This window comes from Hyperolius riggenbachi, chromosome 1 (assembly GCF_040937935.1).
Source record: "Hyperolius riggenbachi isolate aHypRig1 chromosome 1, aHypRig1.pri, whole genome shotgun sequence".
NCBI classification, from domain to species: Eukaryota; Metazoa; Chordata; class Amphibia; order Anura; family Hyperoliidae; genus Hyperolius; species Hyperolius riggenbachi.
In genome coordinates, this window is record NC_090646.1 from 145,262,400 (window position 1) to 145,287,106 (window position 24,707).

A 24,707-nucleotide genomic window follows, 5' to 3' on the forward strand; every position below is an offset into this window, starting at 1 on the left:
CATGCCACATCTAAACATAGCCACAAATTAGCAGTGAGGTTTATTGGGGAGCTGATGTGCAACAGGAACGCATGTGCCAAAACTCCCTACTTACTGTAGCTCCCTATGGCTGACTGCAATTAGACAATTCCTAATTCAAAAACATTTTTGCAATGACTATGGTTTGATATGACCCAGGCAAGGGTTACTAACACTTACCACCTGATTGTACAGGTTTTTTTTGTCAGTTATTATTGTCTGGTTTCCAGAATCACTTACAATCTTCAGTGAGTATAAACTTTCTAAGTGTTGCTTTTTAATAGGAGAGCTTTTGGGTCTCGTTTCGCCCCCTATACCTTCCTAGTGGTTCTGTGCCACCATGTGCTATCCAGGTATTCTGTAGTTACATTCTCCTATGATCCTGTAAACAGTCCTAGATAAGCCTGATAAAAGGTATCAGTGCTGCATACAGTATGAATTAAGTGAATGAATTAGGGGACATAATCTGTGCATGGAGAAAAAAAGTTTTTGCCATTTATTTAAGAAAGGGCTCTTTACAGTAATGATCAAAAGTGATCAAAACGTGGCGTATATTACCGCAGGAAGTAGTTATGACAAATTCTATATCTGCTTTTAATGGGGGCTTTTGGTCTAAGCTTTGCTAGGGTTTTTCGCCTTCCTCTGGATCGACTGAGATATGTGAAGGTGCAGGCTAGTGTTGTACCTTGCCAGACTGAAAAATGCATGCCCTGCATCCAAGACAAATGCTAACATTTATTAAACTAGGAGGAACTTTAGCTTCCAATATGGTTTGCATGCAAAGTATATTATACTAGACACTTGCGCCACGGTGAGGCAGACCCCCGGGCAAGTGACCTAACCTAAATTTAAAACCTTGGCAGCAGCTAAGCAAAAAAAATGTGTAACTTACATTTTTTTGCTTAGCTGCTCCCAAGGTTTTAAATTTAGGTTAGGTCACTTGCCCGGAGGTCTGCCTCACCGTGGCGCAAGTGTCTAGTATAATATACTTTGCATGCAAACCATATTGGAAGCTAAAGTTCCTCCTAGTTTAATAAATGTTAGCATTTGTCTTGGATGCAGGGCATGCATTTTTCAGTCTGGCAGAGGCGGTGTATGCCTGTGCGATTAACCATTCAATTGCAACATGTGTTTAGGGATGCGCAGCCTTTCCCTCCACCTTTCCTTAACTTTGTAACTATGTAACTGTCAGGTTAGCTGCTCCCAGCCCCTCCTCCTGAGTTTCCTGTTTGCATGATAAGTAGTAGCAGATTTGCATATGATTTGCATCTGAATTGAATGCGAAGTGTGCAGAAAATCTATTTAGGTGCTGCACACTGAGCTGGTGGTCATTTCAGATGCAGCCTTAGTGGTATGCGCTGGCGTTCTCCTCGCTAGTGTTGTACCTTATTTTCTGGATTAGCTCAATGGACATAGGTCTTTTCCTAAACCCAAATAACTATGTAACTATGAATTGAATAAAAAACCTATAAGAAGGAAATAACTCCGTGGGTTCGGTTACACAGTGTGCAATGCTCTCTGTTTTAGCGCAATGCAAAACTCATTAAAACTGGCAGCCCATGTTAAAGGACACCTGAAGTGAGAGGGATATGGAGGCTGCCATATTTATGTCTTTTTAACTACTTATGTGGTTTCAGGTGGATTATCTGCAGGACTTCAGTTTCTGCCCAGGAATGTAGATAATTGTCTATTGCGACGGATGGCCTCCGCACTCGCTCCCGGGAGCGTTCTCACTGCCACCCATTAGAGGGGAGATCAACTGTTCCCATTAGTTGATCTAAGTCCCATGTCAATGATTGCCAGTCATTGTAGCTAAGGAAGTAAAACGTCCACACATTACTTCCTGTTCACATACTAATGGTAAGCTAACAGGAAATAATGCTTAAGGACATCTTGTGGCCAAATAGTAAAATTACATCTACATTCATTTATTTTAATAAAAAGACCCATATATACATTTAAAATTAACCCCTTGCCTCCCACCCTCTCCCATAGTTACCTAAATGAACTATATATATATAACAAATAAAAAAAATAGTTACCTTAGGGACTGAACTTTTTGAATATGTATGTAATAAGGGTACATTAATGTCATTTATGAAATTATGGGCTTATAATTAGTGATGGATGCAAAACTGAAAAAATGCACCTTTATTTACCCAAAAAATATTGGCACCATACATTGTACTAGGACAATATTTTAAATGTTTTAATAACCAGGACAAATGGGCAAATAACGTGTTGGTTTAATTAATGGTACCATGTACTATTTTTAAAAAATATAATGGCCCAAAAAATTTTTTCTTATATTTTCTGTTAAAATGCATTTTATAATTCCTGTTAAAATGCATTCTAAGCAAAATGTAACACCCAAGGTAAGCCTAATTGGTGGCAAAAAAACAAACAAAAAAGATATAGATCGTTTCATTGTGATAAGCAGTAATAAAGTTATAGAAGAATGAATGGAAGGAGCTCTGACAGGGGAAAATGTTTCTGGTACAGAAGGGGAAAAACCCCTCAGTAGTGAAGTGGTTAAGCAGTAGGTAAAGGAAATCTTGTAAACCATGCATAGACTCTTAAACTTTGTAAAGCAAAGTTTAAGCAAAGTTAAGCTATAAAAGCTACCCAGCAGGAGGAATGTAGAAACCTGAAATCCCCCAGACTGTCCATTAGTTGTATACACACATTGGCTGACATTCAGTTCACCATGTTGCTAGATCCTAAGGCAATTTTTAGTTTTTCCCGAAAAGCATTCAGCCTTTCCTTGTGGACCGGCCAGTCTAGAATGCAGCGGGATTTAAACATTCCTCTTCTGAGTTGAATGCTGTGATGTAATTTATAATCCGGAATGTCCTCAAGAAATAGAAGTATGATGGAATCACGACTCTGCTCAATGGCTTGATGGAGGGCCTGGTAAATCTTGAACCTTGCAAAACAAAATATAAGCACAAGGGTAAAATCTCAACAATGGCAGCTAGAAAAATCATGTTCAGTCATTTGGTAGAGGGTACACAAATAAAAAAATTAAAGTGTAAGTATAAAGGTTTTGTAAAGCACTTACTGCTGCCCATAGCTTCCAGGGTCCTTCACATTACTTATTCTGGTCGCCTTTTATATCCAACTGCCTGGCCAGTTTAATCCTCTCAGCCACGGACACTGAGAATGCCCAGTAAATGAGCACATTTTTACTGCACCTTAGTGCAAGGTCAGCAAAAGAAAGTGCTCATGCAAAAAGGTAGGAAGAAGGAAGCTCACAAGCACTTCCTCTTCCTGGGTATGTTGGTTCATGAACTTGCATAAGCCCAATTCAAATACAAGGATGACATGAATAGATTAAAATACCAGAACATGGAATGGAACCTCCCAGATGTGCATGCCACTGTTAACCACACTACCATTCGCCCTACCTCTCAAGCCCACTGTCTTGGTGTCACCCTGTACTCCACACTCTCCTTCACTCCCCACATCCAAAATCTCGCAAAGTCCTGCAACTTCCACCTCCGTAACATCTGCAAGATCCACCCTTTCCTGACCTCTGCCACCACCAAACTCCTCATCCATGCCCTCATAATTTCCCGCCTTGACTACTGCAATGCCCTTCTGTCTAGTCTCCCTATTACCCCGAATAGCCCCGCTGCAGTCCATCATGAATGCGGCACCCAGAATTATCCACTCCTCCCATCGCTCCGCCATGGCAGCTCCCCTCTGTGAATCCATCCACTGGCTTACTCAGAGGTACACACCTAGCCACTTACTCTGCTCCTCCAATGAACTTCGCCTGACCACCCCCCGCATCACCCGGTCCCATGCACACCTCCAGGACTTCTCATGAGCTGCTCCAACACTATATAGAACTTCCTACCTCCACCCATTAAGGCTGCCCCCTCCTTCAAAATCTTCAAGAAGGTCCTCAAAACTCACCTTTTCACTCTGGCCTACCACCCCTCACAAGTGCTCTAAACTCGCAGCTGAACTCTGGTTCCCTACTTTTCGTGTCCCTACCTCACCCTCTAGATTTTAAGTCTTCGGGCAGGGTCCTCCTCCTTTTGTGTCCTTCCTGATCATGCACCTGCATTACTGTGCACTGCAATGCTATGCATTTGAGTGAACTCAACTTGCCTAATCTCCATGCTCCCATCCAGTGACTGACTAAGCATTACCTTGTACTCATACTGTGCTGTGTGATCTGGTTTTCTTGTATTCCTGTATTGTCGTACGTCACCCCTAAATATTGTCTGTAACCTAAACAGCGCTGCATATTATGTTTCCGCTTTATAAATACAATAAATAAATAATGGAAAGGACCCTGGAGGAAATGGGCAGCAGAGAGTGCCTTGCAGAAATAGGAGCCTCATGCTTTACTTAATTTTTAAGTTGCGTTTTGTTACAGGTTTGCTTCAAGAAAGCATTGGATGATAAATTGTGTTTGCACATTGAAAATGCATGCAGGCATGACCCAGCAAGAATCTCCACACATTCTGAAAACATGAAACCTCTTCAAAGTGTTTTCCTCTGTTCTATGCAGCAGGAAGAAGAAATGGCTTTCTTGCACTGCTAGACAGAGGTTTATATAAAATTAGGCACCAAAGAAAATTTTCATGAGGCCTCATTCCCTTTTTTCTCATAGAAGAGTAGACATAGTGGGGTGCAGTCAACCTTCACCAGTAATACACTGGGGTTATAAGGGGCAAAAGGTAAAAACAGTTTTCTAACCTACAGGTATGGGACTGTCACTCGGTGTTAACAAAAAGTATACCAGACATTGTACAGCACTGTTCAGTAAGCCGAAACCTATTCAGTAGGAGACCTTAGGCAAGACTCCCAAAGGCCTGTAACCCACTAGGAGCGCTTTTCTGAGCGCTTTGTGATTTGAAAACTCTTGCTAATGCAATGCTATCGGTGTGATCCCACTTCAGAGATGTGATTTTATAAAAATCCCCCATAGCATTGCATAAGCGCTTAGAAAAGACTGCTAGTGGGTTTGAGCCCTAACACTGCAACTGCCTATAGAGAGCGTCCTAGTGGCTGCAGCTGTTGCTTTGAATCCGCCAGAAGAATAGAGCGATATAAATGTTATTTGTTTTGTCTTGTTGTCTATATTCCATAGGAATATTGCCTTTTCAGAAAACTACATTTATTATGCTTGTATACTGTTTGCACTGTTTTGCTAAACTTTAGGATTAATCTAAGCTATTCACTTGTGATGTTGGCCAGTAACTGTAAAGGTGGCCACACACAAAGGAGGTCGCACACATAAAATGTCAATAGTTCATAGGTTTTTGCTCTGGCATACTTCAATGTGTCTTTGAGCAGAGACAATGAAATAGTAAAAACTTAAAAAGTAGATTTGATTATAAAATAAAACTATAGGAAATCTAAAAAAAAAGATTTTAGGAGAAGGAGGATAGATGCAATTATTTATCTCATCAGTTTATTTTTACCTTGGTTTTCCTTTCAGGTGTACTTTAAGACAACTTTGTAAAGCAATCTAAAATAGTACAGGTTTAGCGCTACATGCATATACTGTCCATATCTCTGGATATCCAGCTTGCAAAGTGATGGGTGGTTACTCACTCCCCCCTTTCATAGAGAGACTCACCAGAAGATGCGGCCTGGCCCGGCCCGTTATCGCCTCCGGGGTATTGGCCACCCCACAGCCCCTCTGGCAACCTCTGTCGCTGTGCTGCAGTTCTTGTAGTCAGTGTGAGTGGAGACTCAAAGGCATCAGCCTCTCTTGGACCCTCCGCTGTACTGCACCTCTTGTACTCAGTGAGAATGGGGACTTGAAATACGCAAGGATGGTACCAAGATGCCGCCTGATGAGATCCTGATGAGATCATCATTGCGGTGTCGGCGATGTCCTCAGTGCATGCAGAGGTATACCACGTGTGAGAGGAATCTGCCAGATTCCTCTCATTCCTCTCACTCGTGGTATAACTCTGCATGGACTGGCCAGGCCGCATCTTCTGGTGAGTCTCTCTATGAAGGGGGGGGGGGGGGGGGGGGTAACCACCCATCACTTTGCGAGCTGGATATCCAGAGATATGGACAGTATATGCATGTAGCGCTAAACCTGTACTATTTTAGATTACCAAATAGTAGACACACATCCAATAGGAAGCAAACTGCATGCATTGATATTGTGTTCTAATTAATATAATATTGCACCTGGCATCATTGTGAGCCCTGAACTTTATTAGCTTATTATAACTTAGTAAAGCAGAATCTCTGTTTTATTTTTTCAGCGGTACACTTACCTTCTACACCATTTGTCTCTCAAAAAATTGCTGGTTATAACGAAAATAGTTTTCCTGCTTCTTCTTATGCTGTTGACTATTAATGTGGGAATCGCTCCTCCCCCACCGAAATCTCTTTCTTCATAGCAGAATTGAAGTTGAAAAGTCTCATCTCCTTCAAACGGAAGCAGATATTTTTCAACCCAGGGCATGTCTCTATTGGCATGAATGATGTAAGCATCGTAATCATAGCCTTGGTTACCTTGATCAATGACTCTAAAGCCAAGGATGTGATTTACCGAAACATTCCAATAAAACTGTATTCGCCAGCCTTGGAAATGCAACAACAAAACTAGAAATAGAAAACAGCTTGTAACAGTGAAAGTAAGTATGAAAACTGCTTTAAAAGGAGCGGTGTCCTTGCAGGTCGAATTGTCAAACTTTTGCACTAAAACACCATGGTAATTAGCTGGGGTATTGCAAATATAAGTGTCTCGTCCAATGACAGTTGTATTCGTTTCATTAAGCCAATTAGAAAACCACGCTATGCTTTCACATGTACAGTCAAAAGGGTTTTGAGCCATATTTAAACTTTTAAGACTCTTGAAAATATTTTGGAATGTACCTGGTTCTACAGATGTTATGAGATTTTTATGAAAATCCAGTAGAACTAGTAAACTTAGATCATAGAACAGGGATGATGGCAGTACATTTAAATTATTTTCAGCCAAATTCACGATCTTTAACTTTGAAAGTCCTTTAAAAGCTTCGGTGGGAATTTCATCAAGCCCAGTGGAAAGTAAGTCAATTATTTCCAAGTTCTGGAGACCTTTTAGATACAGGACGGGTCCTCCTGGATTACCTTCTTTCCATAGCCGAGCAAGGTTGTTATGCTGTAAACTGAGTATCTGAAGGTTGTGAAGACCATCAAAGAAATCCTCATCTATGTTAGCGATGTTGTTGTTCCCAAGATCTAAAAGGGTTAGATTCTTCAGGCAAGAGAAGGGAGATGCACTGTGGGCATTGAACGACAGAGCTGTTTTTCGAAGATTCAATTTTTCAAGAGTTGGAACAGAACAGAATGAGGTGCTTGTTAAGGTCAAGTGTTTATTATACGACAGATAAATCATTTCAATATTGCGAAGGCCTTCAAACTCATAGCCAACGAGGTCTTGGTTAATGTTGTTTAACCCTAAATCAAGCATTTGAAGATGTGCCAGAGAAGAAAAAGTTCCGTATTCTAGTCTAGATATGTCAGTTCTTGTAAGGTTCAGTACTATTAACGGTGATTTTGAAAGAGATAAAAATGTTCTATTAGTGAATGATCGGAATGTGCATTCGGACAAAATTAAGTACTTCAAGTTTGTCAAACCTGTAAAAGTAAACTCAGTAATGGCAATATTTTTATTTTTTTCCATCTTCAAGTGTTCAAGGGTTTTGAGCCACTGAAATGACCCATCATCTATTGTCGGACCTTTTGTGCTGAAAAAGTTTTCTAAATTCAGTGACTTAACATTGGACAAGCCCTTAAAGGCATCAGAGTTTAAATAACTGACGTCATTTTCTTCAAGGTTGAGAAATGACAAGGACTGCAGATGAACAAATGATCCATTTTCAATCTTGGATATCCTATTTTTTGAAATATCCAAACTTGCAACATTTTTGAATGCAAGGCCTTTAAAAGTTGTGCTGCTTATCTTTGAAAGCTGGGTATTGACTAAAATAAGGTCTTCTATCTCAGTGGCAGCCAATTCTGTACAAAGCTGCTCAGTCAGGTCTGGTCCAAGTGTCATGTTAGCCATTACAAGGGTTGTAAGGTTCTTCAGTGGCTGAAAGCACCCTGTATTAATCTAGGAAAACAGGATTATATTAGACTCTTCAGCTCTGAGAAATTATTTTTTACAATGTTATTGTATCAATACCAAGACAATGCTTAAGGAACTTAAAATAAGGTTCGGATCTGTAATGCAATGTACTGGTATTACTGATTTTGTGTTTATTCTTGAAGGACCACTATCGTGAAAATTGTAAAATTGAAAATACATGTAAACATATACAGATAAAAAGTATGTTTCTTCCAGAGTAAAATGAGCCATAAATTACTTTTCTCCTATGTTGCTGTTGCTTACAGTAGGTGGTAGAAATCTGACAGAACCGACAGGTTTTTGACTAGCCCATCTTCTTATATGGTATTCTCAGGGTTTTGTTTATTTTCAAAAGCATTTAATGAGTGGCAGTTGCTCTGTCCAACTGCCAAAAAAGTGTGCAGTGAACAGGGAAGCTGGCCAGCATCATTGTATAAATCCTTTTCAGGGAATGTTTTTTTAAAGAATAAGAGCCTTGCTGAGAATCCCCCTTGAGATGGACTAGTTCACAACCTGTTGGTTCTGTCAGATTTCTGCTACCTACTGTAATTGACAGCAACATAGGAAAAAAGTAATGTATGGCTCATTTTACTCTGGAAAAAAACATACTTCTTATTTGCATATGTTTACACGCATTTTAAAGTGACTCCCAGCAGTGCAGAAACTATGGAAAGATGCATATCATTTTAAAGCTCTCTTTCTCCTCTTTCTGACGACACCTAAATAGTCGCCCTACGCCTTTTAGTTTTCTCTATTTTCGCAATCGAAATCACGGCCGCAGCAATTTCGATCGCAAAAATAGCGAAAACTAAAAGGTGTAGGGCGGTGGTTTATATATCATTGGAAAGAGGAGAAAGAAAACTTTAAATGGACTCTGAGCTCACCCTGAAAAGGAAAATAGTACACACCCGGGGCTTTCTCCAGCCCAGCGCTGGTCGGCAGGTCCCACGACGGCGTCCTGGCTCCTCTCCTAGGCCCCGCTCTGGAATGGCTGACCGGCGGCAGCACAGCGGGCTCCTTCTTCCTGTTATGACGCGGCTGACGTCACGGCGCCGGCCATCCCGCGTCATCACGGCGGCCGGCATGAAAGTTTAACCACTTCAGCCTACAGGGTTGAGATTTTTTTACATCTGAGCAACTTTCACCTCCCATTCATTTGCCAATAACTTTAGCACTACTCATCACAATGAATTGATCTATATCTTGTTTTTTCCGCCACCAATTAGGCTTTCTGTGGGTGATACATTTTGCTGAGAATTAATTTATTCTAAATCCATTTTAACAGGAATATTAAGAAAGAAATGGAAAAAAATCATTATTGCTCAGCTTTTGGCCATTATAGTTTGAAATTAATACATGCTACCATAATTAAAACCTATGTACTTTATTTACCAATTTGTCCCGCTTATTACACCATTTAAATTATGTCCCTATCACAGTGTATGGCGCTGATATTTTTATTTGGAAATAAAGGTGCATTTTTTCAATTTGCGTCCATCACTATTTAGAAGCCCATAATTTAATAAATCATATTGATATACTCCTTTTGACATGAATATTTAAAAAGTTCAGACCCTTAGGTAACTATCTATGTTTTTTTTTTTTTATTATTGTAATTTTTCATTTTATTTATTATTAAAACTTGCATGTGGGTATTTTTTGGTGTGGGAGGTAAACAGGGGATTTTAAATGTTTTAAAATGTATTTATTCAATGTAAAGTGTTTTTTGGTGTAGTTTGCTATTTGGCCACAAGATGGCCACAGTCAAAAAGTCCTGGGAGTGATCGATCTTGCTCCCAGGAAGAAGTATGAAGACGGGGAACTTTTTGATCTCAGAAAAGCCGCAGCGTCTGAAGAGACGCTGTCGGCCTTTCTCCGGGGGGGTCCGATCAGTGAAAGGGTTTTATAATCCCTTTCATTGACCGCTGGGCTAACGGCCGGTAGTGGGGGCTCGCACGGGGGGGCCCGCGGGGGTGCGCGTGACCCGCGGGAGTGCGCGCAGCCTAACTGGAAGAACATTTTCGGCCAGTTAGGCTGAAGTGGTTAAAGTGCGCATGTATTTTTTCTTTTTTTGTAGCAATTTCATGCGTAGTACATACTTCCCAACTTTTGAAACCAGGAAAAAGGGACACTAGGACCCATCCGTGCCACAACTTTAGTCATGCCCCAATTTTACACTCTGTTCGCCCTCCTATAAGTTACCCTGATGTATAGTGGTCCCCACAGGGCCGGATTTGCCATAAGGCACTGTAGGCACATGCCTACAGGTGCCTGATGATAGAAAGGCGTCTCTCTCCTCTCCCTAAATGCCTCCCTCTCTCCTTAATTATATGCAAAATTCTGATGAGAGTGTAAATGAGAGGTTACTCACCCTGCTCTCGGCATTCCACTGATGAGATCTCCATTCACTCTTGGGCAATGCTAGCTACTTAATACTGAGGAAACCTCTGTCTACCTAATACTAAGGGGCACCTGTAGCTGGGGCAGGGGAAGTAATGGAGAAGTGACGGCTGCGACAGCCAGCACAATTGCAGTACAGTTCGGCAAGTGTTTGTAGGTTCATGGAGGGCGAAGTCTAAGGTGCCAGGACATCTGTGCCTATAGCTCCAAAAGGAAAAAAAGAGACGGCACACCACTGGCTGCAATGCAATTTTGCTGTGTAATTAGGGAACAAGACACTACATGTTGCGGATAAACTCCTTCATCAGGTGTTTTTGACAACGTTTTGAACCGTTTGAGCAGTCCGGTTTGAGACCTGGCACCGGCAAACAATCAGGCTGAGTACACCTGATTAACTGCATCCTTGGCAACACACATTGTATTGCATCTGTGCCTATAGGCTCCTGTGAGGTAAATCCGGGCCTGGGTCCCCACCTCCCACCCCTATACAGTTCTCTGGTGTCTAGTGGTCCCCAATTCCTGCCCAATATGGCTTCCCTGTTGTCTATTGGTTCCCCCTCCCTCCCTAATACAGCTTTGTTGGTATCTAGTGGTACCTGGTATCTAATAGCTTTAGAATACACAGGAGGTTCACATACCCCTGGGCTGATCAAACGAAATTTAGAGAAAATTAACAACACAATAGATTTTTGTATTGCAACTTTACAAGAAAATTATTATGAAACTGAAACTTGTCTTTTTCTTTGTCTTAAATAATGCTGTGTGATGAAGGTCACATGAAATATATAAAATACATGTCTGACCAAGCAGCTTTACCAGCAACCCATTACAGCTTAGCTATCAAACCTGCTAGCAGTCATTCACAAGTAAATGCGGAACCTAACCACGGCTATCAAGGTGCTTCTGCTAAATGTGGTTACCATTTCCCAAGAGAAGCAACAATGAGATGTATTCAAAACCATAGGACTTGATGCACTAAGCTTCAGTCATATTGCAGTAACCAATGCATAAATTATTGCTTCCTGAAGCCTGATGGCTTGATTCACTAGTAAGAGCTTTTGTTCATATGCGAGCCAGTGCTTTATGATACAGCACAGCTCATTATTTCCTGTTCAGCTATGGCAGCATGAAAAGCTTTCCATTGTGCTGGAATGTTAATCTACCTAAAATGCCAGCAAAACATAGTGTGGCTCCCTGCCCTTTAAAGAGACCCATGCCCATCGCTAGGGTGAATGTTTCTAAAACAGAGGGGTGACATAGTCCCTCTGCACAGTTCCAGATCTCCCTCCCCACCGTCTGACTATGAGTGACTCCGTGGTACTGTGCAGAGTGACGCGGGCCATCTTGCACCTGAGCAGCGCAGACGTGCTCTTACACATACCTCTCAACTTTTTGAGATGAGAAAGAGGGACACTTTAAGACATGCCCTGCTACACTTGTAATTACATGCCCACCATGCCCCTAGCCATACATACCACTAAAAATGTATTAACATAAGATGTAACTTTAGAATTCAAAACACACTGATCCTTTCTATCATCATGAGTTTTTCTTCATAATAATACTTTAAATTAAGAAATATATCAATTTAAAGCATGGGAATAAAGTTTGGAGCCAATTAAACACATTTTCAGTAAAAAAAAAAAAAAAAGACATATTTACATAAATCTGTACTTAAAGAGGAACTCCAGTGAAAATAATGTCATAAAAACGTGCTTACTTTTTACAATAATTATGTATAAATGAATTAGTCAGAGTTTTACTATTGTACAATCTTTTCTCTTCCTGATTTACATTATGACATTAATCACATGGTGACATTTTTACTGCTGGCAGGTGATGTCACTGGAAGGAGATGCTGCTTGCTTTTTTTGGCAGTTGGAAACAGCTGTAAACAGCTGTATCATTCGTCGCCATGGCGACGGGGGAAGCACTCAGGGAAATCCCGTTTAGAACGGGATTTCCTTATGGGCAAGCGGCACCGTCGGCGATCGGAGGGGACGGGCGGACGCCGCGGGGAGGGGGGAAGCATGTAGCTAGCACTAGGCTACCTACATGCTAAAAAAAAAAAGGTGAAAAAAACCCTCCCGCGGCTGCGCAGCCGCGGGAATTATACCGCCAGGGGGTTAAGCAGAAATAATTTCTGAGTGTCTGTCTGTGTTCAGGAGAGTCTGCACAGTCAGAGAATGTGTCACATTCCTCACTTGATACAATTAAATAAACACAAGATAACATTATCTCCAGTTTGGATGTGTCCAGGTTTCTCTCAACTGAGCTTGAAAGTCCTGTGTTTAAAGGGACTCCGAGCTCAACAAAAAATGCAAAATTGTACTCACCCGGGGCTTTCTCCAGCCCAGTGCTGTTTGGGAGGTCCCACGACGGCGTCCTGGCTCCTCTCCTAGTCCCCGCTCCGGAATAGCTGACCGGCGGCAGCCCGGCGATACTTGACCGAGTGTCGGGCTTCTTCTTCCACGTATGACGTCACACGCCGGCTGCCTCGCGTCATCACGGCGGCGGCTTTAATCGCGCATGTACTTTCACGCCGGCCGCTGTGATGACGCGAGGCGGCCGGCGTGTGACGTCAGCCGCCTCATACGCGGAAGAAGAAGCCCGACACTCATCCGAGTGTCACCCGGGCTGCCGCCGGTCAGCCATTCCGGAGCGGGGAGAAGGAGAGGAGCCAGGACGCCGTTGTGGGACCTCCCGACCAGCACTGGGCTGGAGAAAGCCCCGGGTGAGTACAATTTTCATTTTTAAGATGAGCTCGGAGTCCCTTTAACTAGTTAAATGCTGTTCTAGTAAAAAAAAAATGGTGGTAGTACATAATATGCTGTAAATCGTTTTAAGCAAAGAAGAAATGCTGGGTTTCATACCGCTTTAAGTCCGGAAAAAGGGACAAATGAAGGACAAAGAGGGACAGAGGGATTTGGTTCCCAAAGAGGGACTGTCCCTCCAAAAAGGGGCAGTTGGGAGCTATGCTCATACTGTACATGGATGGGAGCGCGCCCAGCGAACTGATTCCTATTCTGTGGTAAGTAGCTATTGCATTTTTTCCCTCTTTAGGGACACTTTATGTATCAAATTTTTATTTTTAAAACCACTTGAGCTGTACTTTAAGACATCATAGATAATGCCTTTAGGAATCTAAAACTACACATTTCTATTTTCAGTCACACAACATAAGTAAAGTCTCACCTGTCGGACAAGATTGTTTGATAGATCCAGCATTTGCACAGAGTTGTTTCCAAGAAATGCAAAATCATCTGTTTTTAGTGCAGAAATTAAATTGTGAGAGAAAAAAAGTTTGGTAAGATTTGGCAATTGCTTTGTGTCACCCAAGACAGTAGATGCCATCTTATTGTGGGACATATCAAGAACTTGCAAACTCTAGGAGAGGGAAAAAAAGAGACAAAAAATTAAAGGAGAATTTAAGAAAGTGTCATTGGATTGGTCAATTGAACAGCAACTAAACATAAATAATGCCTGTAATGTAGGCCTCCTAATTATGTTTCTCTTCCACTAGTTGTCAGCTGCTAAAATTACACTCTCTGTAACCAGCTGATCCACTCAGCCATCTAAATGAGTTTGAAGTTCCAGGGACAAATTGTTTTTTATATATGTAAACACAAAAGGATACCTAAAAAAGCAGCTTAACAGTCTAAACAAATAGAGTATGCAAAAATATTTTATTCCTCTCTAGGGTTAAACAGGATATTTAATAGCAGTGGATATTGGTTTAGTAGTCTTTGATAGAATATTTCAAGAAAGGGAACATCAGGATTGAAATATTGATTGCAATAATTGATATAAGTCAAGAACTTTTATTTATCCCATCCTGAGGTTTTTGACTTAGTCACTGGAGAGTATTTTGGGTTTTTGGTAATTAACTGTAAAAGTTAAAATCATTTATCCATAAATGCAGACATCATGAGCGGTAGTGCAGTATCTTTATATTCACTTTTTATTCCTGCACTGCCCCTCTAGACTTTCTAAAAGGAGCGCTGTAAAAACAGCACCGGAGATTTGGGCCGCCGCCGTAGGCCTCAATAGGAATTATGGCTATAGCAGCACTCAGTGAGTAATTTGGGGCGCTGTTAAAAGACAGAGCAGAAATGACTATAAAAACACTGTAATTCGGCCGCCAGCTATAGCTGGAAGCTGAATTACATATTTCCCTACTATCCACAGCGACTTGGACGGGGAATAGCAATTAGCGCCACTGGGACTTTTGCAAGAGCAGAGAGTGCAGTTTTTCGGCTTTACCCTGCGCCTAAATCTCCTGGCGGCTTAATTGTGCGTATGCCTCTAAAATACAAACATGGGGCTCAGGCATTAGAGTTGTCACGAACCTCCGATTTTGGTTCGCGAACCTCGAACTCAAACACGCGAACATGCAAACTTTTCGAACCACCATAGACTTCAATGGGCAGGCGAACCTTCAAACATTAATTGTGGTCACTAAAGTGATGGAAAAGATGTTTCAAGGGGTCTAAAACCTGGAGGGGGACATGGCGGAGTGGGATACACGCCAAAAGTCCCGGGGAAAAATCTGAATTTTACGGACAGCAGTGTTTAAGGGCAGAAATTTTATTGCTAAATTGAGGCCTAAAGTGCTTTAAAACATCTTCCATGTGTATACATCAATCAGGTAGTGTAATTAGTGTACTGCTTCACACTGACAGACTAAGCTCACTGTGTAACGCACCGCAAACAGCTGTTTGTGTAGGGACGGCCATGCTGAACTGGTGTGCACCATGGCGAGAGTGCAGGCGATGGCGGTTTTCAAGCCCATATGGTCGGGCTGAGGTAGCTGAATGACAGAACAACAGTGACTGAGTATCCAGCTGATCAAATTTGGTCTGTCCACAATGAAGCAACAACCTTATTATCTATCTTCTTGGGTCAGGTGTGCCCCCCAACACACTCATTTAGCCGGTCATTGCTTCATTGTGATACGCAAGCCCCTTCACTGCGGCAAGGTAGCGATCACGAAGGGGAATTGACACATGTACATGCCTTTTGTTTTGTTGTTGCAGCCTCAGTGCAGCCAGAAAAAATTAGGCAGGCATGTACACGCACCAGAAAAATTATTATAGCGGTCGTGTTAGCAGCGGCCTTAAAAATTCAGTAATCCACCTGGAGTCCTGGACCCCGTTGGTGGCAGCCCACTGATGGCAATGACTGAGGGGCATTATTAATGCATTTCCTATGTAGAAGTAACTGTTGCATTTCACATAAGTAGGGGTAATTGCTGCATTGTGTGTGTGTGTGAGTGTGAGTGTGAGTGTGAGTGTGAGTGTGAGTGTGAGTGAGTGAGTGAGTGTGTGTGTGTGTGTGTGTGTGTGTGTGTGTGTGTGTGTGTGTGTGTGTGTGTGTGTGTGTGTGTGTGTGTGTGTGTGTGTGTGTGTGTGAGTGTGTGTGTGTGTGTGTGTGTGTGTGTGTGTGTGTGTAATTGCTGCATCTAAAATATATGGGGTGATTGCTGCATTTCATATATGTGGGTGTTATTGATGCATTTCATATAAATGGAGGTAACTGCTGCACTTCATTTATGTGGGGGTGATTGCTCTTGAGAAAGGCTGCTCTAAAGGTTTCAAGAGTTCCTGTCACCATAAGGGGTGGGATACAGTAGGCAGCACAGTGGCATAGTGGTTAGCTCTCTTGTCTTGCAGCGCTGGGTCCTTAGTTCAAATCCCAGCTGATGCACTATCTGCATGGAGTTTGTATGTTCTCCCTGTGTCTAAGTGGGTTTCCTCCAGGCACTCCAGTTTCCTCTCACATCCCAAAAACATACAGACAAGTTAATTTGCTTCCCCTACATTTGCCCTAGACTACGATACATACATGATACACACATAGACATAGGACTATGGTAGGGATTAGATTGTAAGCTCCTCTGAGGGACAGTTAGTAACAAGACAATATATACTCTAAATAAAAATAATAACCTACTCAGTAGGACACAGTTAAGACAATTCTAAGGTGTTCTTTTATCTGTCACTATGTTAAATTTTGGATTGCAGAAGAGGACCGTGGTGTCCAGTAGCACCATAAACATTTCTACCAATAATGATATAATTTGGCCCAAGTTCCACTTCAATGATAATGAAACGTACCTGTAGATCTTTAAAAGGGTTTCCAGTAATTTCTTTTATTCCATTTGAGTTCAAATATAGCTCCAAAAGGTTTGCACAGACAAAGGTTTTCTCTGGAATCTTGGTAAATTCATTATGCTGAAGGTTTAATATCTTTAGAGCTGGCAGCTTTTCACACAACACTGGTTCAATAATATGGAGGGTGTTATATCCAACATCTAGATGTTCGAGTTGATCATATCTCGAGAGGTTGGCTGCAGGCAACTTTTTTAGGCGGTTATGGGAAAGATCTAGGACTTTAATGCTTATAGGGAGGTCTGAAGGTATGGTGGAGAGTTCCAGATGACTGCAGTCAGCTTTTTCTTGGATTATCTTGCAGCGATTTTCAGCCCAGGCAAGATGAAGAATTAAAACATACATTTCAACAAGTACGTATACGGAGCAGAAAGAGGACATTTTATTTCTGTAAATAAAAATTATTGACAAAATGTCAGTTAAACATCAATTTGAAGAAAGGTTCAAAGATTCAACTGCTACAAATAACTATAAAATGCAGAACTGTTTATTTTATCAAATACATATTGCTTTACGAATGGTCTATGAGCTGGAGAATACAAATGATCGTGCAAACCCAGCCTGGATTCATCAAAAATGTCTCCGATTAGGCAGCAAATGTTTGTAAATCTCACCTCAGGAAAGCTACATACATATGCTGGATTAAAATTGGCTGAGGAGTCGGAAAGTAAAACGCCTCAGTCGAACATGTGTACAGGAGCCACCTGATATCAGCTAACAATCCAGCATGCAAAATCTTTAGTGATGTCAGACCACATTGTTCACCTACTCACCGACCGCTATGGTCAATAGTTATTGTGCGTGTACACACGTTAAGGGCTGGTTCACACTATGAGAGCTTTTCAAAGAGCCACTGATTTGAAAAGTGCTTGCTAATGTAATGCTATCTGTGCTTTTTTTAAAAATCACATAGCTCAAGTGAGAACATGCACATAGCATTACACAAGCAAGTGCTTTTCAAATCACTAGCGCTTAGAAAAGGGCTCATAGTGTGAACCAGCCCTAAGGTTAGTTTTGTGATAAAGCTAACTAAACTTAGGGGAGTGGAGCAGAGGGGAGAGGAGCAGTGAGAAAAGGATCAGAAAAAAGAGGAGCAGAGAGAAGAGGAGCAATGAGGAGACGAGCAGAGAGGAGTGAAACGGAGAGGGTTGCGGAGACGTAAGCTTGGTGGGAAGGCTTTCTGCTTCTACTATGCTCAGGACCATAAAGCTGTCCAGGCAGGAAGGGGCAGAGCTCAGACAAAGCTCTCTGAGAACACTGCAGTCTACAGCTGTGGTCGTCTGTGATATTGCAGTAGGCTAGACTAGTGAAGGGGCATCTTACCAACTACTCTTAAAGCTATTTATTTGACATCTGCTAATAGAATATTTAAAAATATAACTACAACCCAGGATCAAAACGTTCATCATACACAAAATGCCTTTTTTGTTGTCAAAAAATACATTCAAAAATGGGTGACCACAGTATAACCCAATGGACTGACTTTATAGTACAACAAAATAAACATATGTATTACACTGACTGAATTATACTAGCAAGTCCTTCAGAGCTATCCTGCAATCAGAGCTGGATCATCCACAAGGCAAACCTAGGCAGCTGCATAGTGCCTGGAGAGAGTCTAGGGGCCTGGCTGATGCTAGCCCCCACCAAACCTTACTAAAAAAAAGCCAGGTGAGCATCAGCGGTAGGCACAAATTGCTATCTTGCCTAGGGCCCCATCTCATCTTAATCCATTTGTGCCTGGAATGTGTACTAGGTCTTTACCGTAGGGGGCTTAGATGCTTTCCTTGCATTGAAAGACATCAATGGCTATAATTACTAGGTAATGTCCAGTGGTGTTGATCCAGGGATTTTATCTGATTGCCATCTGGAGTCGGGAAGGATTTTTTTCCCTTTGGGGGCTAATTGGGTTTTTCGCCTCCCTCCAGATCAACAGGGAGAGCACGCTGAAGTTGTACTTTACTTTCTGGTTGAACTCGATGGACGTATGTCTTTTTCAACCTAAATAACTATGTAACCATAATCTAATACTTCAAAGATCTACTACATTTACACTGACAATGTTTACTGTACATACACAGAGGTAGGCCAGCAGCAACCTGCAAATTGCAGCAGACCATACCAGAGTTAGAAAACATTTTTCTGTCATCCTTTAAAGAGAACCCGAGGTGTGTTTAAAGAATGTTATCTGCATACAGAGGCTGGATCTGCCTATACAGCCCAGCCTCTGTTGCTATCCCAAACCCCCCTGAGGTCCCCCTGGACTCTGCAATCCCTCATAAATCACAGCCGTGCTGTGTGGCTGTGTTTACATCTGTAGTGTCAGTCTCAGCTGCTCCCCCGCCTCCTGCATAGCTCCGGTCCCTGCCCCGTCCCTTCCCTCTAATTAGCAGGAAGGGAAGGGATGCAGGCGGGGACTGGAGTTCTGCAGGAGGCGGGGAGAGCAGCAGACTGACACTATAGAGATAAACACAGCCAGCTCTGACAAGCTGTGTGTCAGTAGCGTGGCTGTGATTTATGAGGGATTGCAGAGTGCAGGGGGACCTTAGGGGGGTTTGGGATAGCAACAGAGGCTGGGCTGTATAGGCAGATCCAGCCTCTGTATGCAGATAATATTCTTCAAACCCAACTCGGGTTCTCTTTAAAGTTTGTTTTTTTTATTAAATCAGTTTGGCTGTGGAAGGCCACTACACTTTAAATATGCAATACTCAAAGAATCTTGCTATCTTCATTAAAGTATTTACTGCCTCTACCAGTAAAAAATAGTATTTCAAAACAGAAACCAGTGATGCAAGCTAAACCACTTTTCTAGCAGTAAAATGGTATGGTTGGAAGACAAGACTTTTGTTATCATGGGCAAACAAAGCAGACAAGCTGGATGACTCTGTAAAGCAGTGGACAGATTTGGCTTGCAATGTATTCTTGTGGGGATGCCCACTATGTTTGACAGGGCCCCAAACATCAGTGGCAGGTGCCCCGTATCTATTCTGGAGTGCCCAGGCAGAGTCAGTTGTGGTGTCTCAATGCAGGCACCCTGGGAGCTGTGGTGCAGCAATCGGGGGTATGCAGGGTGCTGTGGTGCTTCTATGTGGGTATACTGGGTGCTGTGGTGCCATATACACAAGATTGATCCTTACAGAAGTATATTAAAACATAACTTTTATTATTTGTTTTCATTTAAAACTTTTCTATATTTGTTTTCATTTTCCCATAGTACCTAAAACCAAGGTAGGATCTTCAGTACTATAAAGAGCACTTGCACCAATTTAAAAGATTTTTAGTGACCGTGCTCCTAGATCCTAAACCCGGACTGAATTAACTTTTGCTTCCTACATATAAACTAATACCCCCCACCAATCCGACATGCTTCGACTCCTTACATGGAGTCGTCGTCAGGGAAAAGAAAGTGCTTAGTGCAAAGAGTTGCTAGTGCATTTAGAAAGAAAAAGCATCACATATACATTAGGTAAAGAAAACAAAAAATAAGAGCGAAGTGCTCTCCTGCTCTGTCAAATAAATAAATACGATTGGTAAATTTCCTACAAAGGAATTTGCATGTGTTTGTTGGGGTTTGTTGGGTTTCCCTATAGAAACAGCAGAATGCATCATAATCAGATTGTTAAGCTTGCCTTTCTGTAGAAAGTTAATGATTGAAAATCGCAAAACACAGAAAGTGCATTACTCAGAGATTATACATTTCATATTTTTATTGTGTCCGATTGGAAATCTGCAGTAGACTACAGCTGTATCTTAATTAGTCAATGAAAATAATCACAAATCTTGATACATTAGGAGTATTGTGTTTAGCTCGAACTCCACATAATCATACTTTCTCATCAACGTTCACAATTACTTTAACGTTAAAAAAATCACAATTACAATGCAAAATCATAATGCAATTTTTTGGGCAAATTCATAATACATTTTGCACATAAATGTAATTATGATCCATGATTTTGCACTCATGATTATGTGAAACTGTGAAATGTGCTTCCTTTGGAACAAGTACATTTTTTTTTCCTCAAAAGACCTTGTTGTTTTGAAAAAAAAAAATGATTTAAAAAAATTCAAAGAAAAAATGTTTTTTAAACTCAGTAAAATGACATTTACTGCAGTACCGAGTACACGGTGTTCTGTATATACTGTACATTTGTAAGTGAACCTGTAAGAAATAAAATACACACATATGGCCTCAATTCACTTAGCTTTATCAAACACTTTATAAAACGTTTGATAATTTACCTCATGAGTAATATCTAATTTTGAATTTACTAAGGTGTTATAGATTTATAAATTAGATTTTACTCATGAGGTAAATTATCAAACGTTCGATAAAGGCCTCAATTCACTAAGCTTTATCAAACACTTTATCAAACGTTTGATAATTTACCTCCTGGGTAAAATCTAATTTTGAATTCACTAAAGTGTTATAGATTTATTGAACATTTTATCAATAAAACATTCGATAAATATATAACACCTTAGTGAATTAAAAATTAGATTTTACCCAGGAGGTAAATTATCAAACGTTTGATAAAGTGTTTGAGGCCAGTGTTTGATAAAGCTTAGACAATTGAGGCCATTGAGATACTTACCTTGGGAGAGGGAAGCTGCTGGATCCTCTAGAGCAGAGTTCCCCAACCCTGTCCTCAAGGTCCACCAACAATACATGTTTTGCAGGAAGTCACAAACTTTGACAGATAGGGTAATTAGTGTTGCAGCAGAGCTGATTAACCCTTTGGGGACTGGCTGCCTAACCCCCCTTAAAGACCAGGCCATTTTACATGCGGGTAGGGTGCATTTGGGGGGGTCAGGCAGCCGGATCCCCACTATAGATGGCTGGGCATGGTGTCCTCTGTGTAGCCAGGTGTCCCCCGTATTGCCAGCAGCCTTTACTCACCTCCTAGGCTCCAGCGATGAACAGCTCTAGCCCCCTCCGGCCGGCATCCCCGCTCGCACTTACGTTCTGGGTCGCGGCTTGATGACGTCATCAAGCTGGGATCCGACACTTACGCCAGAGCGAGTGGGGATGCCAGCAAGAGCGGAGGGGAGTGACGATCGCTGGGGGAACATCAGGCAGGTGAATGGATCCTCTTCTTCCCCTCAGACCGCCGGCGATCGTAGTGATCACGTGATCAGGAGCCAATCGCGATGGCTCCTGATCACTGAGGGGAGATGTCAGCTGTCATATGACAGCTTAACCTCCTCTCTTGGGTGCGCATGATATAGTCAGGAGCGAAAATGGCAGGTGGCATAAATCCTACGCCGCAGCAGGCTTAGACTGCCACAAGTGCGGCGTGGATTTACTACACGCGGCCCACAAAAGGTTAACTACCTGTGTTGATTTATACAAAACATACACTGTTGGTGGGTACACTGCTTTAGAGGCTTCCCCCGTCCCACTCCATCCCTTAGTTTCAGCACTGGTACTCCCGATGCTCAAAGATGCAGGTTGGCTTGCACCTGTGCAGTAGCCGGAGCCAACACTCGGGCTCAGCGGACAAAGCTAAGCCCATTCTGCTCTGTGTTAGTGCACAGGTGCGGTCCGTGTGCAGTGCAGCTGAGCTCCTTCAACAAGCCTTTGTCTACAGGCTTGTGGGGGTCTGACCACTGACACAGCGAGGAGGAGGGTGATGGGCTTTCCTCTTCCTAGGTAAGTACCCAAATTAGACACTTTTTTCCCTTCAAGTTCTCTTTAAGACCCCAAAGCCCCAAAAGGTCTGACCTCCGAATTCTGGCTATACCAGCCTGCATGGGTGACAAAGGATCAAACAGGCTTGGGAGGGCAGACCGCACACTGTCCATTTTCTTAAAACATCTAAAATGTGTATACAAAACTCAGAACTTGGAATATATTAAAGTGTACCACAGCAAAATGTCATTTTATCGAGTTTTTTAAAAAAAATGCATTTTTTCCTTAGATTTTTTTAAAATCAATTCTCTGTTTAACTTGTTCACACTATTCCCACTAACACATCTAGCATATTCTGGTTTGCATAAATCTTTTTGGTACTTTTCCGTTAGCCGGGCGCATCCACTAGGTGGCGTTAATTACTATTCCCCCTCCAGGCCGCCATGGATAGTAGTAATTCTGGTGGAGTTTTAACACCACCTAGTGGATGCGCCCGGCTAACGGAAAAGTATCATCCTTTTTTTTTCAATCTATGCGAAAAATCGTTTCACTGTAATTTCACATAGCATGCAAAATTTATGAATGAATCATGCAAAATCAATTGTAACTGTGTAATCGTAATTGCAAATTTTTTGGCAAAATTCCTCGTAAGCAAAATTAGCACACTACCGTCACTAATAAGGAGCAACTCATTTATGATTCAGCAGAAGGATCTTTGTTTGACAATCCTCCCCCATCTGCTTCTCTGTGTTCTAGGGATTTGCACTACAGATCTCTGAATGTTTACAGACAGACTCATGCACACCATTATCTTCTGCAACACGGCTGTTACGACTTCAGCAAGCTGATACTCTGAACCTGAACTACACGGAGGAATGCTGCATAAGACACTAAAGCAAACTCAGAAGTTTGTTGCATGAATGTACACTGAGATTCAAAGTAAAAGAACTTCCCAATCTGCACTCCTCTAAATAACCTCTCCATACAAAGATTTGTGTAAACTTACATACAGACAGTGGTTGTAGATTGTAGACGGTGATATTATAATGGTGATTCCTCCTTAAGAACAGAACGCGTTTAGTCTGTCGAGTGAATAAGAACAGGTGGAGCTACAAGGGTGAGTCATACAGAGCTCTGCAAGTCCTACTGCACAGGGAGTGGCTGACACAGCTGCTATACACTTGATACACAGCAACAGCTCCAATAGTACTTGCTGTTCAGATAGCTACATAGCCACAGCAAAACCCCTGACAGGCAGAGCCGGATCATCCACAAGTCAATTCTAAGCAGTTGCCTAGGGTCTGGAGAGACTTGGTGGATGCTACTCCCACAAAATCTTACAAAAAAAATCTAGATAACCATCAGCGGTGGGCAAAAAGTGCTATCTCGCCTAAGGCCCCTATTTCATCTTATTCAATTTCTGCCGACAGGGCAATAATAATTATCTTGTTACAAAGTCACCTGTTAAGGGGCTCGATATACTAGCTCCCAAGTTCTCAACATGTGGTATGTGTACCCCATGTGACACCCCTGATGGGTATGGGTGGGGAGGGGGGACCTGGGCTTGATAAAGTTGAATAAATATGGGAAATTTTGTATTTTAGAAAACTATAAATTATATTTAAACAAATCTAAATTTACAGTTTAGAACATTACAATTGCAGGGAATGCTTGGAAATATTTTATTTACAGTGAAGGTATATTGTTAATAAATGGCTACAGTCATTTCCCCAATACCCGACACTGACGGGATTGGCTGATGCCGAATAAGTTTAGTTTCTGGCTGCTTGAGAGTCAGTGTTAAAAATAGACCTAGCTAATACAATTCTACTCCACACTGTATACTTACCATAAACTCTGTATCAATGTTGAAATACAGTAATTAAAAACAAATGAAGAAAAAAAAAACTTAATTTAACACACTTTTATTATTATAGTAGCCAAAGGAGGTCAGGAGCACCAATGTTGATAGTCAAAATGGTGTGCCAAGGTCCCACCCCAGTACTCAAGGGGTCACAGCAGCTTCCAATCCAAGGACCGGCACCACACAAGGCAAAGTAAGCTCAATTACTTTATTTCCATGAAGACAGCAACAACAGACGCTGTTTCGGCCGCAAGGCCTTTCTCAAGTTGCTCAAGGGTCATACAAAATACAATACATGTCACATACATATATATCCATATACACGCCCCTTCAGGGATGTGTATCAACCAATCCTGGCAGCAGACAAGAGACGGACCTGATGGGAGACTGGAAAGGGTCAAAAAAGACCAATGGATTTAAAAATTTCAAATATAAACTCACCAGTCAGGCGTGCTGTGATGAAACCGCCGCTCTACCGTTATCCCGTCTGGCGGCATGACGCTCAATAGTGAGAAGCCACCG

General features: G+C 41.8%; 1 protein-coding gene across 2 annotated transcripts; it reads right to left on the reverse strand.

Annotated features, from left to right (window-relative positions):
- Positions 1–1,067: 1,067 nt before the first annotated feature.
- On the reverse strand, positions 1,068–23,410 carry TLR3 (toll like receptor 3). Of its 2 annotated transcripts, none has more exons than XM_068278671.1 (5): positions 23,332–23,410; positions 16,636–17,077; positions 13,715–13,906; positions 6,276–8,104; positions 1,068–2,944 (listed from the first exon to the last, which is right to left on the reverse strand). In XM_068278671.1, the coding sequence occupies exons 2-5, from the start codon at positions 17,068–17,070 to the stop codon at positions 2,716–2,718; spliced, it is 2,685 nt and encodes an 894-aa protein (XP_068134772.1). In that variant the 5' UTR covers positions 17,071–17,077; positions 23,332–23,410; the 3' UTR covers positions 1,068–2,715. The 2 variants fall into 2 exon arrangements, with proteins under 2 accessions (XP_068134772.1, XP_068134771.1); XM_068278670.1 differs by having other exon boundaries at positions 23,328–23,405.
- Between the last annotated feature and the right edge of the window lie 1,297 nt (positions 23,411–24,707).

Excerpts from the sequence above, each read along its gene's own strand:
- TLR3 (XM_068278671.1), bottom strand. The coding sequence starts at position 17,070 with ATGTCCTCTTTCTGCTCCGTATACGTACTTGTTGAAATGTATGTTTTA. Across the intron at positions 13,907-16,635 it reads ACCCTTTTAAAGATCTACAG|AGTTTGCAAGTTCTTGATAT; the intron begins GTACGTTTCATT and ends TCCCTCTCCTAG. Across the intron at positions 8,105-13,714 it reads CAAACAATCTTGTCCGACAG|ATTAATACAGGGTGCTTTCA; the intron begins GTGAGACTTTAC and ends CTGTTTTCCTAG.